The sequence below is a fragment of the Dermochelys coriacea genome, chromosome 5 (genome assembly GCF_009764565.3).
Source record: "Dermochelys coriacea isolate rDerCor1 chromosome 5, rDerCor1.pri.v4, whole genome shotgun sequence".
Lineage (NCBI taxonomy): Eukaryota > Metazoa > Chordata > Testudines > Dermochelyidae > Dermochelys > Dermochelys coriacea.
Genome location: NC_050072.1, coordinates 20,508,689 through 20,531,705, shown reverse-complemented (window position 1 = coordinate 20,531,705; position 23,017 = coordinate 20,508,689). Strand labels below are relative to the sequence as shown.

The window sequence follows — 23,017 nt, the reverse complement described above, 5'->3', positions numbered from 1 at the left end:
ATGCGTTAAGGTCCGACAAGGGAATCGGTTCCTGCACTGGCAGATGGAGGCACAAGATTCCTTCTAAGAATCTCACCACCACGGCACTGGAAAATACCGATCTTCCATGAATGGGTGGATGAAAGGCTGAGACTGCTGCACCCTCAACAAGTGAAGCTCAAGGCTTGATGACTGAACATGCAGCAAATACTCCAAGATGTTTTGGATAGCCAGCAATGCCTGAACTCTGCAGACCAGCGACCACATTGAAAATGCATCCACTTTGCTGAAAAGGCCATTCTGGTGGAGGGTTTTCTACTACTGAGTAGGACCTGTTCAACAGTCACTGAACACTGCTCTTCTCCCTCATCCAACCATGCAGCAGCCACGCCATGAGATACAAAGAGCTGAGCATGGGATGCAGAGTGCAATCATGATTCTATATTAGCCAGTTGGGATGGAGAGGAAAGGATACGTGAGGCTGAATCAGCAGTACAAGAAGGTCGGAAAACCAGCACTGCCTCAGCCATGCCAGGGCAATGAGGATGAGCTTTCAGCTGTTGTCCCTTGTGGCAAACAGGTTGATCACTGGATGCCCCATGCTGCAAAGATGACTCACAGAACACTGGGCTTCAGACACCACTCATGATTCAGGGAAAAATTCCTGGTGAGATGGTCCGCGATATGATTCTGGACCCCTGGGCAAGTGATCAACTATCAGAGATACTCTAATCAAAGCAGAATTGCCACAACCGGATTGCCTCTTGGCAGAGCATGCTGGAATGTGCTCCCCCTTGCCTGTTCACACAATACATCACAGGGGTATTGTCGGTAAGTATGTGAACTACTGAACCCTTCATGTGGTCTAGGAAAGTGAGACCCCCCATTGTTGATGGCCCGAAGCTCCAGCACATTGATATGCAGTGGAGCATCCAGCTCTGACCACAGGCCCTGAATCTTCAGCGACCCCAGATGCTCTCCCCAACCAATCAGGGAGGTGTTGGTGACAACAGTCCTCATTGGTAAGCACCAGATGAAGGGAATGACTTGAGATACATTTGCTTGAACTGTCCACCAGCACAAGGAGTCCAGGATAAATGAAGGGAGGTACAGTCCTGAGCTATATGCGAAGAGGGCAAAGGTGCACCTTTGCGAATTGAATCTCCTGTGTGCATGCAGTCATATGGCCTAAGAACCTCAGGCATAAGTGAACTGTCATGGAAGGTTGAGACTGCAGACCGAGACAAAGGCAGCAAATTGTCCAGAAAAAGTCGGTTAGCAGAAACACTCTCAAACTCGTAGAGTCTATTAGGGCCCCAATGAACTTGATTTTCTGAGTGGGAACCAAGATTGACTTTCCAGTGTTTAGGATGAGACCCAGATGGTTGAGTAAGCGAAGTGTAATGTGTAAGTGAGAAAGGACTTCTTCCCTGGACCTGTCCCTGAGAAACCAGTCATCCAAATATGGGAAGACATGGATTTCCTTTTTCCTGAGGTACGCTATCACCGCAACCATACATTTGGTAAAAACCCGTGGGGCAGAAAACAGACCACAGGGGAGGACTGTGTACTGAAAATGGCAGGGCACTATAATGACAGAGAAATGTTCTGGGGCTCAGAGAATTGCCACTTGGAAATAAGCATCCTGAAGGTCCAGAGCAGCAAACCAGTCATTCTGAGTCAAAGCAGGGAGGGTAGCTGATTGGGTAACCACGTGGACGCTCAAGTATCTGTTATATTTGTTGAGGTTTCAGAGGTCAAGCATAGGTCTTAACCCTCCCTTGGATTTGGAAATCAGGAAGTATCCCGACACCGGTGTTGTGGAGGAACTTCCTCTACCACTCCCAAGACCAGCAAAGAGTTGAGCTGCTTGAGGAATAATATCTTTTGAGAGAGGTTCCTGACAAGGGTCAGGGAAGGGGGGAGGAGGGGAAAAGAGTAGTGGAGTTTGGTCATGTTTTGTATGAAGCAGACAGTTAAATGTCATGGGATCACACTATGTTAATATCAGCACTTCATTATACTGATTAAAAACGCACATGGATCTTATCGTACACATTTTCATAAGGATTATCATAGTATTTTCTTTTTACAACTAGAAACCAATGCAATGTTATCATCACTACTGAGTAGCTAGACCATTTCAGCCTAGAGCTAAAATGTCATGTCAGTTATCTCACAGGCTTTAATTTTACCTTGTTTAATTTGCCCTTGAGCTGCATTACTGGAAGCTGGTGGGGGAGCCTTCATTTTACACAAATCTGGGGTGCCTGGCCTAGGAGGCCTAAAAATAAACAAAAAATTCAAAGCTTATTTTCAAAAAATATTTATTCTGATTTAAGTGTCCCATTAAAAGAGAGTGTCCCATCAAAACACTTTAGTTGCTATTAAAATTGAGGCTTATTAGCAATTCACAGATAATCCTAATTTCTCATCAAGTATAACTGAAATATCATTAGTATAGTTTATTTAGAATTTGATAAACTATTGAAAAGTTATTGGGAAAACAAATACAAATATGTGAGCCTAATTCTCACTATCTTACAACCATTTTAAGTGCTGAAACAGCAATTAAGTCACACTGGTGTAAAAAAAAAAACCTACAACAATGTATAACATAATGGATACCCATACTATGTTCATCTAGTGAAGCTGTAATAGGTGTTCAATAGTGCAAAGCTATAAAGAGTAACAGAATAAAATAAAAATATTCTTTTACAATAAAAAAATCAAAAGGCAAACAGGTTATTACAAGATAAGTAAATACACTGAATCCTTTTCATACCTGATTGGACCCTTCTTCATATGGTCTCCAATAAAAGTTGCATTAGTCATACTCATCAAAGTATTCGCCAAAGAGATAATAGATAGGAGATGCTGAGTAGTGACTGCACGTGATACTCCATATGTCCCCCTTCCTAGTCCCTCTGTAATGGACATTTTCCTTTCAACTTCCACACTACCGTATGACGGTTTGCCAATGGACTGGTTATATCCTGGAAGCATCAGAGACATGTGGCCTCCTCTAGATAGCAGACCAAAGGACACAGAACAGTGCGGTTTAAGCATGCCAAGGCGATCAAGACAAACATCATCTAGAACTTCATTCAAACCCCAGGCATGAAGACAGGACATAAAGAGCTTTGCTGTGTCCATGGTTAGATTATACTCTAATAGGGTTAATGGTTTAGATTTGCTGGAGCGATATTCTGGGTCACTGTCTTCCCTTCTCTGTCTCATTGATTCTTCATCCTCATCATCATCATCAAGAAGATGTTCTTTTATGTTCTCTTTGATCGTTTCCTTGACTTGCTGGAAGAGCACTGCTGCTCGTTTGCCAGCCAGAAAAGACCCCCCCTTATCAGAACTGCCAGATGCTTTCTGTAAATTCTCTGGGGAAATGAGTGCAGTATTAGGCCTAGAGGCTTCTTCAGTCAATAGCTGAATAATCAGAGCTTCTACATCAAAGAAGAGCACGTGTATATCTGGATCTGTTAGGTTAGTCTTTATGGCTTGAACCATCAGAGAATTGTGTGAATATTTAGGCAAATTCCCCTGCAAAGAAAAAAGAAAAAGTACTGATTAAAATGAAAATAACATCTTCACTTAATTAATACTTTCAATCTTTTCACAAAGTTAGTTTATAAACATAAGCATTACAGGTAAGAAAAGTTTGAGAACTCATGAGATTTAAAATACGTAATTCAAGTGCCTACAGAAAAGGTTATATGATTCCATTTAAGCCATCATACACAAGAGAGGAAACATATTAGCTTTGAAATATCATTGGGTGGGTTTTAGCTTAAGTACATGCAAATTTTAGTTACACAACTCCATCAATGAAATACCAATTATTAGTTCAGCAGTTACTTCTCATTGTTTCTTTAGATCATGAACCCTAAAAGATAACAGCTATTCTACAAATATAAAATAAACCCATATATTCTGGTCTATTAAATTCAAACCAAACCAACTCCCCCCCCCCAAAAAAAACCCCACACACCTTTGGTATTTCAGACCCTAATAAAATTTGCAAAAACAAGGGCATAATTTAGCCTACTATGCCAATTTATGTGATCAGAAGCTGAAACAAAGTAAAATAGATATTCCTCAAGTTTGCATTTTTCTCTGCTGTTCCACCCCTCTCCCCCAAAAAACAAACACACACTACTGATGGAGAAAAGCCAACAGGGGTGTAAAGACAAAAGGAATAAACAACATTGATTTCTAAGTACTATTAGAAATCTATTTTCTCCCTGTAACCAAAGTAAACATTAATTCCGGAGGAAAACACATTTATATATTTATATAGCACTTTAATACCTGCTACATCAGAATGTGATAGTTTCCTTTTAAAATGTCATATATACAAGGGGTAATTGCTAAGCTATTATTCTTGCTGCTCAGTTTAAGCAATGGACTGCAATATGTAAGGGTCTGAGGGGGAAAAAAAATAAATGGATTGATATGTGGTCAGTGTATTGCATTTCCAAAACCCAAAATGTGAAAAAACTATCGGTGGAGTGCAGGGACTAATTGAGTAATCAAATTAGGCTTTTTGGGGGGGAAGGAGGGGACGGACTTGATTGCGGTCAGCAACTGTTTCTTTTTCTTCTGAAAATGCAGTCTTTTGTTATAATTTACAGAATTGTAAGATTTGAGGGGACATGTATCTGTATCTTTGCCTTCATGTTTAAAGTAACTGTCCACTGGGAATACAATAGCTTCTTTTATCATTTCAAATTAAATACCATTACCTTGTACAAGGCTGAAAACAGATAAAGTTAAAGTTACCTTTAGCATTTTTGATATCCATCAGATTGAATGGTTTGCTAAACCACTGCCACATTTGGTGAGAGCTGGACAAGCAGTGGGGGAGGTCCAGATTAGATATTAAGAAAAATTATTTCACTAGGAGGGTGGTGAAGCACTGGAATGGGTTACCTAGGGAGGGGGTGGAATCTCCATCCTTAGGAGGTTTTTAAGGCCTGGCTTGACAAAGCCCTGCCTGGGATGATTTAGACTATAATAGAGTTCAAAAAAGACTTAGATAAATTCATGGAGAATAGGTCCATCAATGACTATTTGCCAGAATGGGCAGCGATGGTGTCCCTAACCTCTGTTTGCCAGAAGCTGGGAATGAGTTACAGCAGATGGATCACTTGATGGTTACTTGTTCTGTTCATTCCCTCTGAAGTACCTGGCATTGGCCACTGTCCAGGAACAGGATGCTGGGCTGGATGGACCTTTGGTTCTTATGTTCTCTTTTATCATTTTTCTGTGGTAGTTCATTGGAGAGCATACTCATGGTCTGATTTCACCCACTGAAAAATAAATCCCACTAACCTAACGTACCACCCCACAGTAGCACCCATATAATTAACAATTACAAACCATGCTTGTTGGGGATACATCCTGAAAGAAATCTTTCCCGACCTCCCTCTTCTGGCCTTCAAACAATGCCTCTTCCCCCAACCTCACCAAGCTCATCATCAGAAGCAAGCTCCCCACAGACCAGGACACACCAACTTAAAGCAGCACCAAACCATGCCAGAACACATGCGAAACATGCAGACATATCTCCACTAGTATGAAGATAAATAACCCCCTCAACACACCTCTCAAGATGAATGGGTCCTACTTATGACAACATGTAGTGTACCTCATCCAGTGCATCAAATGCCCCAGCAAGAACTATGTAGGTGAAACCTGACAATCACTGTGCTCTCCAATGAACTCGCACAGAAAAATGATGAAGACAAAAAAACCCATGGGCCAACACTTTTCACAAAGTAATCACTCCGTATCTGACCTCTCAGTCTTCATCCTCAAAGGAAACCTGCACAACACTTCAAAAGACGAGCCTGGAAACTTAAATTCATAGCTCTGCTGGACACTTAAAAACGAGAGAGACTGGTTTTAGAGCTCCTTACAACAATTTGTAACACACCTACTCCCTGTTAACCCTTTATTACCCACTTCATTTTAAGTGGTATCCTACAGTATGCGTGAAACCCTTATGCTTAACTATCTGTCCCACCTTGTACTTAGTTCAGATACTCTGGTTACCTTCTCCAGAACAGAAGAGCTGTGTAGTTCAAAAACTTGTCTCTTTCACAAACAGTTGGTCCAATAAAAGACATTACCTCAACTACCTTGTCTCTCTCATATCCTGAGATCAACATGGCTACAGCACTGCAAACAACATAGAAATTGCCATATAGATCAGACTAGCACTCCGTCTAGTCTAGTCTAGAATAACCTGCCCTTAGTGTAAGTTTCTTCCTAACATAGGTAGATAGTGATTGGCTTATATGTTTAAGCTCTCCATCTCTTCTAAAACAACTGTTGTTCTATTTAATATAATTTTGGATATGCAGAGGCTGGCATCACTGATGGAGGTGGGGATTGACAACTTAGTGATATATAAGATGCTATGGTAGGCAAAAACCAAGGAAAGTCTTAAAAATGAACATTGTCTGTTTGTATCTGATATGATAGACATGGGGGAGTCTGTGAAAAGATGTAAATAGCAAGGTGATACAATCAATAATAAAGTCCCCTATTATTTTTCCCTTCTGTTAACTAAATAGCCTTCTTTTTTCTCCACTACTCTTTCCAACTAGAAATCTTTCAGTGTTTCTATCATATGTTCTTTTGAGGTGAGGTGATTAGAAGTTAGTAAAGTACTCAAGGTGAAGGCTTAGTACCAACTTATATAATTATATTCTCAGTACTATTTTCTATCCCATTCTTTATACATCCTAACATTTTGTTTGCTTTTTGACTGCCTCCGTGCACTGAGCAGATATCTTTCTTGTGCTGTCCCCAATGAAGGCTGCATCTTTCTCTGAGTGTTTACAATTAAATTTAGAACCCATCGAGCCGTATGAGTGCATTACTCCTCCAAGATGCAGTACCTAGAATTTTTCAACACTGAGTTTCAGCTTCCATTGTGGTGACTATTTTTGCCAGTGTTTTTAGGCCCCCCTTGAGTCCCTCAAAGTCTTATCTAGACTAACCTAAATAATTTAATCTGCAAAATTTTGCAACCTAACTGTTCATTCCATATCTAGACCCTTAACAAATCTGTTCAACACTATAAGTCCTTGCAGAGATCCTAGATGCATGCCATTTAACCTTTGGCCAATTATTCCTATCCTTTTTCTCTGTCTCTTTACTAGTTTCTTCTAATCCAAGATAGTACGTGCCTTTCAACCCCATGGCTACTTCATTTCCTTTAACAGCTTCTTGTGCAGGACTTTGTCACAGACTTGTTGAAAACCTAGGTAATTGACATCTACTCTTTTTCCTTGTACCACCATTTTGACATGATCAGGAAATTATATTATATTGGAAAGACATAATTTTCATTAACAAAAGTAATGCTGGTTTGTCCCCCATTATCTACTGCTCAGCTAGGTGTTTTATAAAATATTTGAATTATTGTTTCAACCATTCTAATTGATTAGTATCCTTATTTCAGTACAAAATTTCAAAGATCATTCTAGCACCTTTTTAAAAGATACGTACATGTGCTATTCCCCCATCCAATGGTATAGTAGATTATTTTAAGGAGAGTGCATATTTATGTTAGAAGCTCAGGTCACTCCATACTTGAATTCCTTCAGAAGTCTTGCATAAGAATATGAAGTCCTAGTTATTTGGTGCTGTCCATCTTATCAGTTTCTTTCAGAATTTCTTCTTTTGACATTTCTGTATTTTGCAGTGCTTCATTTATTATCTGAATGGGGTCATTATCACTATAGCAGATGTTCAGGAGAAGAGGGACCTTATCTTCCTCAGCTGCTTCCTTTACACACTGATAAGGCTTATTTGTTTTTGAGATCTTCATTTATTTACTCCACAAAATTCCTCTTAACCTTTATAACTTCCAATTTACATATTACCTGAAATACTTTATGTTCCCTTTTACTGGCTTCAGTTGGGAAGGATTCACACTTTTTGAAGGATACTAGCTTATTTCTTATACTTTGTCATTTAACCAGACTCCTCACACCTTTTATTTTATTTTTTCACTTTCTGCTTTATCTGTCTATGAATATGTACACCTGCTAAGGGATGATTATACTCCATGTTTAAAGTTCCTCATATTTAACTTTAGGGCCTTTTGACTAGATTCTTCACAGAAAAAAAAATCTTCTAATGTTTAAGGTTCATGTTAGATTTTGATCTATCCCTCCCTGAGGATTTTGAATGTTATTGTATTGTGGTACCATTACGTAGTGTTTCAGCTATAGTTACTTCCTGAAACAACTTTTCTATGTTATTTAGGACCAAGTCAAGAGTATCCTCTCCTCTTGCGTGCTCTAGAACTAATGCCAAGAAGCAATCATTTAAAGTGCTGAGAAATTGCTTCTATAAAACTTGCTCAGCTGTGATATGTGGCTAGTTGGGGGGCGGGGGAGGTGTTTGTGTCAAAATCATCATTATTGCATCTGTATTTGATTTAGTTATATCTTTGATTTTTCTCCATAGTGCACATTTAATGTATTTTCCTGATTCAGAGGCTGGTAGTACAATGCTACCAATATATTTTTATGATGATGATTTGGAATTGGTATGCATACAGATTCTGTTACATAATCCTTTCCACTTGAAATCTAATGTGATAAAATTTCTACATACTCTTTCAGATACAGTGCTATTTCCCCACCACAACCTAATGTGCGCTTCCAGTACAGTTTATAATATACAACAAAGTGCCCTGGTTTGACATTCCCTGTGTTTCAGAAGTGTCTATTACATCAGTCTCCATCCAGCCTTCTTTAGCTAGGCATTCTAGCTCACCTATTGTTTTGCTTTTAAGCTTCTTGCACCAATATATAGAAATGTATAGCTTTTATTCTTGACCACATGCTTTTATTTAACTCCTTTCTTAGGCCCTCTTATTTCTCTGGAACGAACTTGCAATAACAACCTGGACCTCCTTCATTTCAGTTTTAATTTCTCTTTGCTGGATATACAGTTTTGTATTAAATGAAACCCCTAGCAGATGTCTTTGGGTAGGTCTATATTAGAAACACTACAACAGCACTGTTGCAGTGAAGATACTTACTACAGTAACAGGAGGATTGCTTCGGTCACTGCAGTAAATTCACCTCTCTGAGAGGTGTTAGCTAGGTTGACAGAAAAATTCTTCTGTCTACCTAGTGGTGTCTACACCAGGGCCTAATTTGGCTTAATTATATTATACAAGGCATAAAATTTTTCACAGCCCTGAGCAATCTAGTTGAGCTTACCTAACTCTGTAAAGTAGACCAGCCCTTAGGGCATATCTACAATACAAACTTCCGCCACCCCAAGTTACATCAGCATAAAGCCGCCGCAGTACGCGTAGTGCTTGTGCACATGAATACTTGGCTCTCTGCATCTGCCCTGCCGTACTCACTAGGAGTGCTTGTTTCAATGCACAGTGCAGCACCCTGAATTCCTACCCCTGGTGTACAACACGCCACCATCCAGGGCACTGACTTATGGGAAGTTTTAGCAATGCATGGTGGGGAAGAAGTGAGTCATGCAGGAGTGACTTGGACAGAGGGGTCAAGTTCACATCATGCAACTTTCTCGACCCCAAATGCCATCTCTCTACCATATTTTTTGTAAATCCCATAAACCCACAATGGACTTGTCACAGTCCACCATCTCTGACAGAATGATAGAGCCTGCACAGCTCTGCACTACTGTCATGAGCGTTGCAAACACAGGATGCACAATCCTCTGGTATTTGCAGAGCTGCAAGGAGAGCCATGGTGAACACGATGATTTCCTGAAGGTCAGATGACTGTAGAACATAGCAAGACCCAATTAAAGATTGTTGATGGCATGCACAGTGCTCCAAACAGTGAAACACAACTACTGGGCCTGAGAAATGAGCACTGACTGGTGGGATTGCATCCCAGTGCAGGCTTGTGATTATGAGCAGTGGCTATAGAACTTTTGGATGCATAAGGCAACATTCCTGGATTGGTGTGCCAAGCTTACCCCGGCCCTCAAGTTCAGGGACACCAAAATGAGAGCTGCACTGGCAGTGGGGAAGGGAGTAGCAATCACATGCAGAAAAATTGCAATGCCAGATTGCTACCCATCAGTGGGAAATCACTTTGCAGTTGGAAAATCCACGGTGGGGGTTATTGTCACAGAAATGAGCAGGGCCATTAGTCGTCTCCTGCTACACAGGACTGTGACTTTTGGCAAAGTGCAACTGATGACTTGCAGCAATGGGGTTCGCAAACTGTGGTAGAGTGACTGATAGCACGCATATCCCTATTTGGGCACCAGACCCCTTTGCCACAGAGTGCATCAACAGATAGGGCTATTTTTCTGTGATTAGGCAAGCACAGGTGGATCACCAGGGACACTTAACCAACATCAGTGTTGGCTGGTCAGGGAAGATGCATGACTCTCACATCTTTAAGACCACTGTACTGTTCAGAAAGCTACAAGCAGGGGCTTTCTTTCCCATCTGGCAGATCTGGCAGATCTTGAAATGCCAATAGTGATCTTGGGGGACCCAGCCTATGCCTTACTATCCTGGTCATGACACCACACCCTGGCCACCTTAACAGCACCCAGGAGAGATTCAACTACTGTCTCAGTAGGTGCAGCAAGACAATTGAGTATGCTTTTGGTATACTGAAGAGGTCCTGACATAGTTTACTCACAAGATTGGAACTCAGTGAGAAAAATATGGTTTAGCTGCCTGCTGCATCTTGCATATTTGTGAAGTAAAGGTGGGGGGGAGGTATCCATTATGGTGGAAGGTAGAGGTGAAACTGATGTCTGCTGCATTTGAACAGCCAGATACAAGGGCTATCAAAAGAGATCAACGTGGAGCTATATGGCTCACAGAGGCTTTGAAAGAGCACTAACAGTGAGCCACAGTAATGCACTGTGCTCAGCCCGGCCCTACAGTTTGGGGCCTTGTTAGGAACTGTGTGGTGCTTGGTGCACATCTATGGAATGTAACAGACAATGCACCCTATTAACTTTGTGGCGCTTGCTGTACATTTATGATTATTACATCGTTTGTCAGGGATTCTATGAGCTCTGTCAAAGTGTACAATCACAAATAAGTGGGTGCTTTTAATGCCACCAGCCATTTTGCAACATATGTTGTGACTTAACAAAGATGAATTATTTACCAAACAATAGAGTTTTACTACATAATAAAAACACATCAAAAAAATTTCTGTGCAAGTTAAAAGCAAATACATTAAAACCTTTCCAAATTGGTGTGTAACCCTTTTGGGGTTTAGAGAGCGTGGCCCCTTTAAATCTTTGTCCTTTGGGGGGGGAGCATGAAGGGAGGGAGAGCAACAAGGTAAGTGTCTGGAGTTCCACACAGAGAACTACAGCAAGCAGGACCCCACATAGTGAAGCAGCCGAGAACCTGCCCAACGTCTGGAAGGGACAGAGTGGCTGACCAGGAACATCCCAGGACAGGAGCAGCACTGTGCTAAGGAGGAATCACCTGAGAAGGACAAACCGGAGCTGGAGCCAGCATCACTGTTGCCCAGAACTGTATGGGGCAGTGAGTATGAGGCTTGTGACCTTGCATTGGTAGTAAGAAGGGAGACTGTTGCTAGGTAAGTGGGTTTGCAGAGAGTGGCAGAAGAGGGCACAAGAGCAGTTTGTTGGGAAAAGTTTAGTGGTGCCAAAGACGACCAGGAACACCCAAGTCTCACCCCCAGACTGGAACTTTGCCCAGGACTCCTGAACTCTGAGTGCAAATGCATGGCTTGGTGTTTTTCCTTTCAGACAGTGATACCACTGGGCCTGTGGTGCCTCGTGTTGAATGTAACACTGTGTTACCGCTCCCCCATCTTTCCCCTGTTGTTTTTCTCCATTCAGCCCTCTGTGGATAAATATTTCACTTTCCTAGATTCATTGTACTATTCCAGTATGTGTGTGTTCACTCGGGGCGGGGGGGAGGTTGGATCAGGTGCCCCTGGGGTAGAAGGGAATTTCCCTGCTGTGTTCCCACACACGCCTTTTCTTGGCTGGAACTGCCATCTTGGCAACGAGGGCGTTAAAGTTACATATGGAACAGAGCTTAAAGATGGGCAAGGAATATTCATGTCCATTTTAGCTACACATACATAAACCATGGCTTTAACAGGTCAATGTATGGGAAGCTGTGTTTGTCCTTAATGTCCCTCCATGTGGAGTGATAAGGGCAGGAATGTGGCCCCTGATGCCAAATGGAATGTTGAGGGAAGTATAGGGAATGTTGCCATTCTCCATGAACTGCAAAGGGAGGCAAGCCCAGGATTGTTGAACCTGTAAGTCCAGAATTGTCTGCAGCATCAGCGTTTGCTGCTGGAGAAGCTCCAATATAGATTCATAGATACTAAGGTCAGAAGGGACCATTCTGATCATCTAGTCTGACCTCCTGCACAGCGCAGGCCACAGAATCTCACCCACCCACTCCTATGAAAAACCTCACCTATGTCTGAGCTATTGAAGTCCTTAAATCATGGTTTAAAGACTTCAAGGAGCAGAGAAGCCTCCCTCAAGTCAACCATGCCCCATGATACAGAGGAAGGCGAAAAACCTCCAGGGCCTCTCCAATCTACCCTGGAGGAAAATTCCTTCCCGACCCCAAATATGGTGATCAGCTAAACCCTGAGCATATGGGCAAGATTCACCAGCCAGATACCCAGGAAAGAATTTTCTGTAGTAACTCAGATCCCATCCATCTAATATCCCATCTCAGGGGATTAATCCTATTTACCCTGAATATTTAAAGATCAATTACTTACCAAAATCCCATTATCCCATCATACCATCTCCTCCATAAACTTATCGAGTAGAATCTTAAAACCTGATAGATCTTTTGCCCCCACTGCTTCCCTTGGAAGGCTATTCACTCCTCTGATGGTTAGAAACCTTCGTCTAATTTCAAGTCTAAACTTCCTGGTGGCCAGTTTATACCCATTTCTTCTTGTGTCCACATTGGTGCTGAGCTGAAATAATTCCTCTCCCTCTCCTGTATTTATCCCTCTGATATATTTATAGAGGGCAATCATATCTCCCCTCAACCTTCTTTTAATTAGGCTAAACAAGCCAAGCTCCTTAAGTCTCCTTTCATAAGACAGGTTTTCCATTCCTCCGATCATCCTAGTAGCCCTTCTCTGTACCTGTTCCAGTTTGAATTCATCCTTTTTAAACATGGGAGACCAGAACTGCACACAGTATTCTAGGTGAGGTCTCACCAGTGCCTTGTATAATGGTACTAAAACCTCCTTATCCCTACTGGAAATGCCTCTCCTGATGCATCCCAAAACCGCATTAGCTTTTTTCACAGCCATATCACATTGGCAGCTCATAGTCATCCTGTGATCAACCAATACTCCAAGGTCCTTCTCCTCTTCCGTTACTTCTAATTGATGTGTCCCCAATTTATAACTAAAATTCTTGTTATTAATCCCTAAATGCATAACCTTACACTTCTCACTATTAAATTTCATCCTATTTCTATTACTCCAGTTTACAAGGTCATCCAGACTCTCCTGTATAATATCCCGATACTTCTCTGAATTGGCAATATCTCCCAGCTTTGTATCATCTGCAAACTTCATTAGCACACTCCCACGTTTTGTGCCAAGGTCAGTAATAAAAAGATTAAATAAGATTGGTCCCAAAACCGATCCCTGAGGAACTCCACTGGTAACCTCCCTCCAACCTGACAGTTCGCCTTTCAGTAAGACCCGTTGCAGTCTCCCCTTTAACCAATTCCTTATCCACCTTTTGATGTTCATATTGATCCCCATCTTCTCCAATTTAACTAATAATTCCCCATGTGGCATGGTATCAAATGCCTTACTGAAATCTAGGTAAATTAGATCCACTGCATTTCCTTTATCTAAAAAATCTGTTACTTTTTCAAAAAAGGAGATTAGGTTGGTTTGGCACGATCTACCTTTTGTAAAACCATGTTGTATTTTGTCCCATTTACCATTGACTTCAATGTCCTTAACTAATTTCTCCTTCAAAATTTTTTCCAGGACCTTGTATACTACAGATGTCAAACTAACAAGCCTGTAATTACCCGGATTACTTTTTTTTCCCTTTCTTAAAAATAGGAACTATATTAGCAATTCTCCAATCATTCGGTACTACTCCTGAGTTTACAGATTCATTAAAAATTCTTGCTAATGGGCTTGCAATTTCAGGTGCCAATTCCTTTAATATTCTTGGATGAAGATTATCTGGGCCCCCCGATTTAGTCCCATTCAGCTGTTTCAGTTTCGCTTCTACCTCAGATATGGTAATATCTACCTCCATATCCTCATTCCCATTTGTCATGCTACCATTATCCCTAAGATCCTCTTTAGCCTTATTAAAGACTGAGGCAAAGTATTTGTTTAGATATTGGGCCATGCCTAGATTATCTTTAACCTCCACTCCATCCTCAGTGTTTAACGGCCCCACTTCTTCTTTCTTAGTTTTCTTCTTATTTATATGGCTATAGAACCTTTTACTATTGGTTTTAATTCCCTTTGGAAGATCCAACTCTACTCGACTTTTAGCCTGTCTCACTTTATTCCTACATGTTCTGACCTCAATGAGATAGCTTTCCTTGCTGATCCCTCCCATCTTCCACTCCCTGTATGCTTTCTGCTTCTTCTTAATCACCTCTCTAAAATGCTTGCTCATCCAGCTTGGTCTACAAATCCTTCCTATGAATTTTTTCCCCTTTCTTGGGATACAGGCTTCCGATAGCTTCTGCAGCTTTGATTTAAAGTAATCCCAGGCCTCCTCTACCTTTAGATCCATAAGTTCTTCAGTCCAATCCACTTCCCTAACTAATTTCCTTAATTTTTGAAAGTCAGCCCTTTTGAAATCAAAAACTCTAGTTGCAGATTTATTTTTGTTAATCCTTCCATTTAGTTTGAACTGAATTAGCTCATGATCACTTGAGCCAAGATTGTCCCCTACAACCATTTCTTCTATGAGGTCCTCGCTACTCACCAAAATTAAATCTAAAATGGCATCCCCTCTAGTCGGTTCAGCAACTACTTGATGAAGGAATCCATCAGCTATCGCATCTAGGAAAATCTGAGCCCTATTATTATTACTAGCACTGGTCCTTCAGTCTATATCTGGGAAGTTAAAGTCTCCCATGATCATGCAGTTTCCATTAGTATTTACTTTATTAAAAACATTAAAAAGGGCTCTATCCATATCCAAATTAGATCCCGGAGGTCTATAGAACACCCCAAGCACTATCGTAGGAAAGGCTTTACTAGTTATCTTCCCCAATGTAATATTTGCCCAGACGGACTCCGTCTTATCCATTGCATCACTTCTTATTTCTTTACATTCTACCTCATCATTGATATACAATGCTACTCCACCCCCTTTACCTTTGTTTCTGTCTTTCCTAAACAGCACATACCCTTCAATACCTGTAGTCCAGTCATGACTACTATTCCACCATGTTTCTGTTATCCCTATAATATCTGGTTTCACTTCCTGCACCAGTAGCTCTAGTTCCTCCATTTTGTTACCTAGGCTCCTCGCATTGGTGTATAAACATCTTAATTTTTGCTGTTTGGACTCGCTCACATTTTGTACCCTATTAGGCACAGTCATTCTACAGCCAGTATAACCTATTAGACTAGTATCCACACCGCCCTCGCTCCTTATATACACTCTCCTACCCATGGCTGTATTCTTTCTTACTTCGTCTTCTTCCCTCTCAATGCTAAAATCTGGCGTGGAGATTACCTGGACATCTCCCAACCATCTCCCCCTAATTCCTAGTTTAAAGCTCTCTTTATCAGTTGTGCCAGCCTCGACCCTAGAAGTCTATTTCCTTCCCTACTCAGATGAAGTCCATCCCAAGAGAACTATCCTCTGTCCGTGAATGCTTCCCAGTGGCCATACATCCCAAAGCCCTCCTTATAGCACCACTGCCTAAGCCATCTGTTGACAGTCATAATCTTGTCACACCTTTGTTGCCCTTCTCTAGGAACAGGAAGGATCCCACTAAAGATCACCTGAGCCTCAATTTCCTTAAGCGTCTTCCCCAGCCTAGCATAGTCTCCCTTAATACTTTCCAGCGAGAATCTAGTCGTATCATTTGTTCCCACATGAAGGATAATTAGGGGATTCTTTCCCGCTCCCTTTAGGATCCTTTTCAACCTCAGGTCTACATCCCGTATCTTAGCACCCGGAAGACAGCACATCCTTCTATTCTCTGGATCAGCTCTAGTTACAGGCCTGTCTATTCTTCTCAATAAAGAGTCCCCTATCACATAGACCTGACTTTTCCTGGTGACAGTGCTATTCTCCAGTCTCTCCCCTGTTCCCTCTGGCTGCAAGTTCTTTCCATTCCTATTTTCCCTTATAATCCTCTTCAACCCATCCTGTATCCTCCTGGGGCTCATATTTGGTGGAGTCTCCCTTGACTCTTCTGCTTTTCCTATAGGACTAGCCTCTCTTCTCTTCTTCCTTACCCTTCCACCTTCAACAAGTACCTGCTGAGCCCCTTCTTCATTTTCCAACTCTGCAAACCTGTTCCTAAGCTCTATTTCTCCTTCACTAGCCCGTCTTTTCCTCTGCCTGGTTCTTTTAGCCACATGCTTCCACTGACCACTTTCCTCACCCAGTCTCCCTCAAAATTCCCCAGCCCTGCTTCCATCTGTGAGTCTGAGCTTTTCCCTTCAGATACCTCATATCTTTGCTCCATCATCTGCTCAAACCCCTTCCTAAACTCAACGAGACTTTCCACCTGCATCTCCAAACCTCGGATCTTTTCCTCCATCAGCTCTATCAGACGGCATTTCATGCAGAAAAAACTCTTACCAGGTCCCCCCTCCAGGATCATGTACATACCACAGCTTCCACATCCAGTCATCCTCAATGTGTCTTTCACTACAGGAGTCACTCCCACAGCTGCCTCCGTATCTGTCATCGCCTTCCCACCTAAGTCCTGTTAATCTGGGAAACACAAGTCACACCAAAAAGACCACCCCTCCCAGTAAAAGCAAATGCCAAACAAGCACCACAATACAAACTCCCACTCAAACTCCCGTTTACAACTTTGTTTGCTAGCTCCTGTGCCGCTGCAGCTGTCTGTGCTGCTGCCTGACTGGCTGGCTACCTTTATAGGACCTCTAGTCAGAAGCCCCACCGCCTAATCAGGGCTCAGCTGCTCTCCCAGCACAAAGCCCCTACACACACACACACACACACACACACACACACACACTCAAATACTAAAAATACAAAACCAAGTACTACTACCTTCTCCTCCAACAGAACTCCCACTCAAACTCCCGTCTTTACAGCTCAGTTTGCTAGCTCCTGTGCCACTGCAGCTGTCCTGGTGCATCTTCCTCTCCGACTCCTTGGCCTTTCTCCTGCCCGCTCTTTCCTTCGCCAAACAGTCTGCAATATTCATGATCCATGCCCTCTGTTCATGGTCGGATGCAGCACTGGCTTGCAGGATCTCGCTGAACATGTCACCCCTAGTCCTCTTCTTTCTTCTCCTTATCTAGCTCAGGCTTTCCACTGGTATGGAGGGGGAACCCCTCAAGGCTGCAATGGCAGCAGTTACAGATAACACACACACAGGTGCTATTGTCAGTACAGTCACCAGAGAAAGTTAAGATTCAGAATTCTCTTAAAGTTAAAGTTTTAAATAATACAGATTTATTGACACTTCTGCTTCAGAGTGCCTGTGCACGGTGCCACTCACAGCATCAGCCATGCTCCGTATGGCCCTCCAGGGGGTGAGGGAAATGAGGAGGGAATTGCTCAGTTGAGTATGAGTATTAGGCAATGACACTGAATACTGGCACCGTTTTCGTAGGCGGTGTTGATTTTAGCTAATCTCACTCTGGAAGGTAGCAAAAGTAGAGAGAGCACAGCTGCTGCTGGGGTCCCAAAGCCGCCCCCACCCAGCATGCTACTAACCTGTTCACTACAATGGTGCCTGCTGAAGTTACCACCGACTGGCTTAGGAAAGTGTCCAACTGCAGAGGAAGAAATAAGACTGCTAGAAATCTTTGGAAGAGGATTGCAGAGTACCTCCATGAATGATTCATAGCGATCTCTCAGGAGGATTCACGGGACTTCTGTATGTACAAAAACAAACCGCTCTGCATGGCCCTTATTTCTACAGGGGACCAAAAAGCAGACTACTCTCTCTCTCTCTCTCTGTTAAACCGATACCTCTTCTAGTACAAGCAAATTGATGAAAAGTCAATAGTTGAGTCCTGCTAAATTGGGTACATCATCACTGTAATGAGAGGTTTCAGAGTGGCACCACATTAGTCTGTATCAGCAGCAGGAGTGGGGGGGGTGGGGTGGAGAAACCTTTGTAGTGATAATCAAGGTGAGCCATTTCCAGCAATTGACAAGAACGTGTGAGGAACAGTAGGGGCGGCGGGGAATAAACATGGGGACACCATTATAGGGCCTAATCACATCAGCCACACTATCAGAGGCTTATTCACCTGCACATCTACCAATGTGAAATATGCCATTATGTGCCAGCAATGCCCCTCTGCCATGTACATTGGCCAAACTGGACAGTCTCTACATAAAAGAATAAATGGACGCAAATCAGATGTCAAGCATTATAACATTCAAAAACCAGTCGGCGAACACTTCAATCTCTTTGGTCACTTGATTACAGATCTAAAAGTGGCAATTCTTCAACAACAAAACTTCAAAAACAGACTCCAACAAGAGATTGCTGAATTGGAATTAGTTTGCAAACTGGACACGATTACATTAGGCTTGAATAAAGACTGAGAGTGGATGTGTCCTGACACAAAGTAGAACTATTTCCCCATGTTTATTCCCCCCACACACACTGTTCCTCACGCGTTCTTGTCAACTGCTGGAAATGGCCCACCTTGATTATCACTACAAAAGGTTTTTCTTTCCCCCTCCCTCTCCTGCTGGTAATAGCTCACCTTACCTGATCACTCTCATTACAGTCTGCATGGTAACACCCATTGTTTCGTGTTCTCTATGTATATAAAATCTCCCCACTGTATTTTCTACTGCATGCATCCGATGAAAGTAAGCTATAGCTCATGAAAGCTTATGCTCAAATAAATTTGTCAGTTTCTAAAGTGCCACAAGAACTCCTTTTCTTTTTACTGTAATGAGAAACACTCTTGCCTGACGATCCTTCGCCTGTATTGGGCTCACTCATGCTTGACTGCCAGTATAGTCAGTACTGACTGGACTGTGGTGGAGACTCAAACAGGTCCTGGCTCGTGGTATAGCTCGACCCCCCCCACACCTCCTGACAGCTGCATGTCCCCCATCCTTCTCCTCTTCTTCCTCTACCTCACCACCACTGTTCATGTCAGGGACCTGAGATTCTGGCTCCTCAGAGGTATCCACAGTGGTGTGCAGGGTAGTGGTGGGGTGTCCACAAAGTATGGCATCCTGCTCTTTCTAAAAATGCCACATCTCCGGCTTGGTACTGGATCAACTGTTGGCCTCCCTGGCCTTCTGATATGCCTGCTGCAGTTCCTTTGCTTTCATGCGGCACTGCTACTGATCCCAGTCATACCCCTTCTCCTGCATCTCCTGTGCAATCTGCTTGTAGATGTCCAATTTTCTATGGATGGTCCATAGCTGTGCTTGTACAACCTCTTCTCCCCACAGGCTCAAGAGATCCAGCATCTCCTGTCTACTCCAAGGCAGTGCACATCTGGAGCGTGTACCCAGCATGGCCAGCAGAGCAGCTGTGCACAACAATGGAGAGCTGCTAGGTGTGCTCACCAAGCCGGACAATCAGGAAAAGGCATTTCAAAAAATTGCTGGACTTTAAAAGGGAGCAGATGAGGCCTTCTGAACTCTGTGACTACTAGACAGTGGAATTCACAATTGTGGTCAGTGTTAGGCATTGTGGGACAGCTGCTTAAGGACTGCTAGGGTCAACACAGGTAATGCAGTCTTCATTCATCCTGCTTTGACCTCAATACATCAGCCATGGCCTACATACTGCAATGATGCCTGCTGAACTGGTGTTACTGCATCGGTGTATTGGAGAGCACAGAGATAAGTTTAAGTGTAGACACATTCACAACTAGGTCGATGCAAGGCGGCTTACTTCAACCGAACTTTGAAGTATAGACACGCCTTAGTCTGACTCAAGTATTCCTCTGTATCTGGTAGTTTTCCCTCACATCCCTTTCCCCAGTTTAAATATTCCCCCAAAAAAACCCTTTTTGTGCCAGCAGTCTAAATAAGATGCTGCCTAGCCCATCAGAATAGGATATCCCTTCCTAACAAAGTTCCCCTCCAATTCCTAATAAATGTCAACCACTCTTCTTTCCATCATGCAGTCATCCATGCATTAAGAAACTGAAGTTCTCAGTCTAGTTGTTTCTGTGAACCAGAAGCAATTCAGAGAAAGCCATCATGGAAGCTCTGGTCTTAAACTTTTCCCTAATATCTAAATTAATCATTCAGGATCTCTGTCCTGTCTCCCGTTATCAGTACCAGTACAGTAGAACCTCAGAGTTACACACACCAGAATTATGAACTGATCTCATTTTGAGCTGGAATTATGCGATTAGGCAGCAGCAGAGACAAAAAAAAAAAAAAAAAAAAAAAAGCAAATACAGTACGTACTGTGTTAAACTAAGATTTGAAAGGTAAAGAAACTGTTTCTGTGCTTATTTCATTTAAATTAAGATGGCTAAAAGCAGCTTTTTCTTCTGAAAGTAAAGTTTCAAAGCCGTATTAAGTCAATATTCAGTTGTAAACTTTTGAAAGAATAATTGTAACATTTAGTTCAGAGATACAAACATTTTAGAGTTACGAACAACCTCCATTCCCAAGGTGTTCGTAACTCTGAGGTTCTACTTTATGTACCATTACTACGTCTTCCTTACCACTCACTAGAATGTTTTTATAAAAAGCCATGTAAGATCAACCCATTTCTCAACCAGTAGGCAAGTCACTGGTTCTCAGTGCTATCACATGCTCAGTTGTCAATACTTCTAAGGACTAAATCCCCTAACATGCTGCTACCTGGTCGACAACTTAGTCTCCTAGAGGGAACTTCTCAATGCATGAGGCATGAATCAACCTCCTCTCCTTCTGCCAGAAGATGGGTCTCATCTGTCCTTCCATTCAACATTGGTTTCCACTCATCATGACAGACTTCCTCACCTGGAGTACCATGACAGAGGTGTGTTTGCTCCAGCGTCTCTGTAAATAAATATATATGCTGTCTTCCTCTGCTCTTCCAGTTCATCAACTCTGACCTCAAGCTGCAATTCTTGGACCTTGAGATGCATGAGCTGCTTGCATCAGGGACATACATAGGCCACCTGACTACAAGGTAAATTGTCACACATGTAAGTAATCTAACATTTGCTCTTACACAGAGATTGGATTGCTTAAGACGCCTATGGAAGTGTTCATTTTTAACAGGTGTTTGGCAAGGTAGAGGGCCAGCTGAAAATAAATTCCTAGGGACTGATTTTTAAATATGCAGAATCTACTTACAGCAAGTTATAGTGTGCATGGAGGCTCTCCACCAAATCAAAACTCAGAGCAACTGAGTTAATCTTCAATATCGTCTGATGCTCTGCTAAATATTTTTTCCAACTTCTCCTCTTAGATCAGCATCCCAGTTTAAATCCTCATTTCTTTTGCACCATAAAAATTAGGCTCTCTTTCCAGCAGTCTCTTCACTTGGACATGAAGGCAATTATAAACAAGAACCTTTTCCTCCACCCCCTTTTTTCCCCTGTTACATTTTAGTACATAGCTCAACCATTAGCGGCAGCACTGACTGAACACCCAGATGGCCTAAAACAGTCAGAACAAAAAAACAATGAATAGCCAAGTTCTGTGTTACATGAACAGAGAATCAAAAAGTTCCATTTATTTAATAAATTAGCCATGAAAGACAGATCACAGGAAATGAGTGTGTGGAAGGAAATTACCCAATTTCTCAGTATCGATAAGTAAAAGCTGAGAGAGAAGCCATTTTTAAATGTTATTTTTATAAATAGTATAATAGAAGGGGTGATCTGATTTACAATGCATTAATTACTCTTATGCCTTATGTACTATAATGTCTAAATTTATCAGAATACAGAGTACAGAACTATATTTATTTATACAAGACATTTTGTTTATTGCTGGAGGGGGGACAATATAATGAAAGTTAGAGATAGCAGAGAAGAAATATTTTAGCTATTAAAATCTCTACACATACATTGTTACCAATGCATCTCTTATACACGCTACTCACTATGGTTGAAAGATAGATATGCAGTGATTAACAACATCTTAATTAGATTTGGAAAATCTGTTAAATAAAAATGGACTCATCTAGAGCACAGTTTTGAACTCATATTTGTGCAGCTGTAATATTTAAGAATCCAATCCTACAAGCATGCAAACAGATACATTTGAGTTCAATAGGAACAATCACATACATAAACTTAAACACATGGTTAGTATTTGTCAAATGCAACATGGTATGCTAAAGGATATAATTTATAAATATTAATACAATGATTTTGAACATAGAATATGTAAAAGAAGAAAAAAACATGGCTCTAAAATGGGAATGGATCTCTGATGCCCTCTGCTGTCCTATTGTTGTCACTACTAAAACACTAGTAAGCATTAATTTCAGAATCAAATCATTTCTGAGGATTCACTTAAAAACTTAGTAGGCTAATTTAATTACCTGATACTCCAATTTGACAGGTTACTGTTAGGTATGAGAATTTAATTATTATTAGTGCTCACCTATGAGCTATCAGCAATAATTAAAGAACATATTAAGCAAAAACAGAAGCAGATATGCTTTCCTTTAATATGCCATTTCAAGGATTTTCCAATTTGCCCCCATCAGAATTTAGCCTCTGTTAAATTTTAATTTTCTTCATTATAGAAGATAATTCGAGCAGGTGACTTTCCCATCCATTCTATGACAAATTCATATGCCCTTTGTAGGGGCAAAGCTTATCCCCTTCCTGTGTTTGACTCCATTAACAAACAAATGCACATG

General features: G+C 41.7%; 1 protein-coding gene across 6 annotated transcripts in view; it reads right to left on the bottom strand.

Moving 5' to 3' along the window:
• The window catches only part of WDR7 (WD repeat domain 7), a 376,297-nt gene that overhangs the window by 263,017 nt on the left and 90,263 nt on the right, over positions 1-23,017 (bottom strand). For all 6 annotated transcript variants that reach the window (XM_038402296.2, XM_043515275.1, XM_038402295.2 and 3 more), the window contains 2 exons: positions 2,765-3,534; positions 2,175-2,263 (listed from right to left, as the gene is read on the bottom strand). In XM_038402296.2, coding sequence (XP_038258224.1) covers positions 2,175-2,263; positions 2,765-3,534 — 859 coding nt within the window. The remainder of the gene's footprint in view (positions 1-2,174; positions 2,264-2,764; positions 3,535-23,017) is intronic.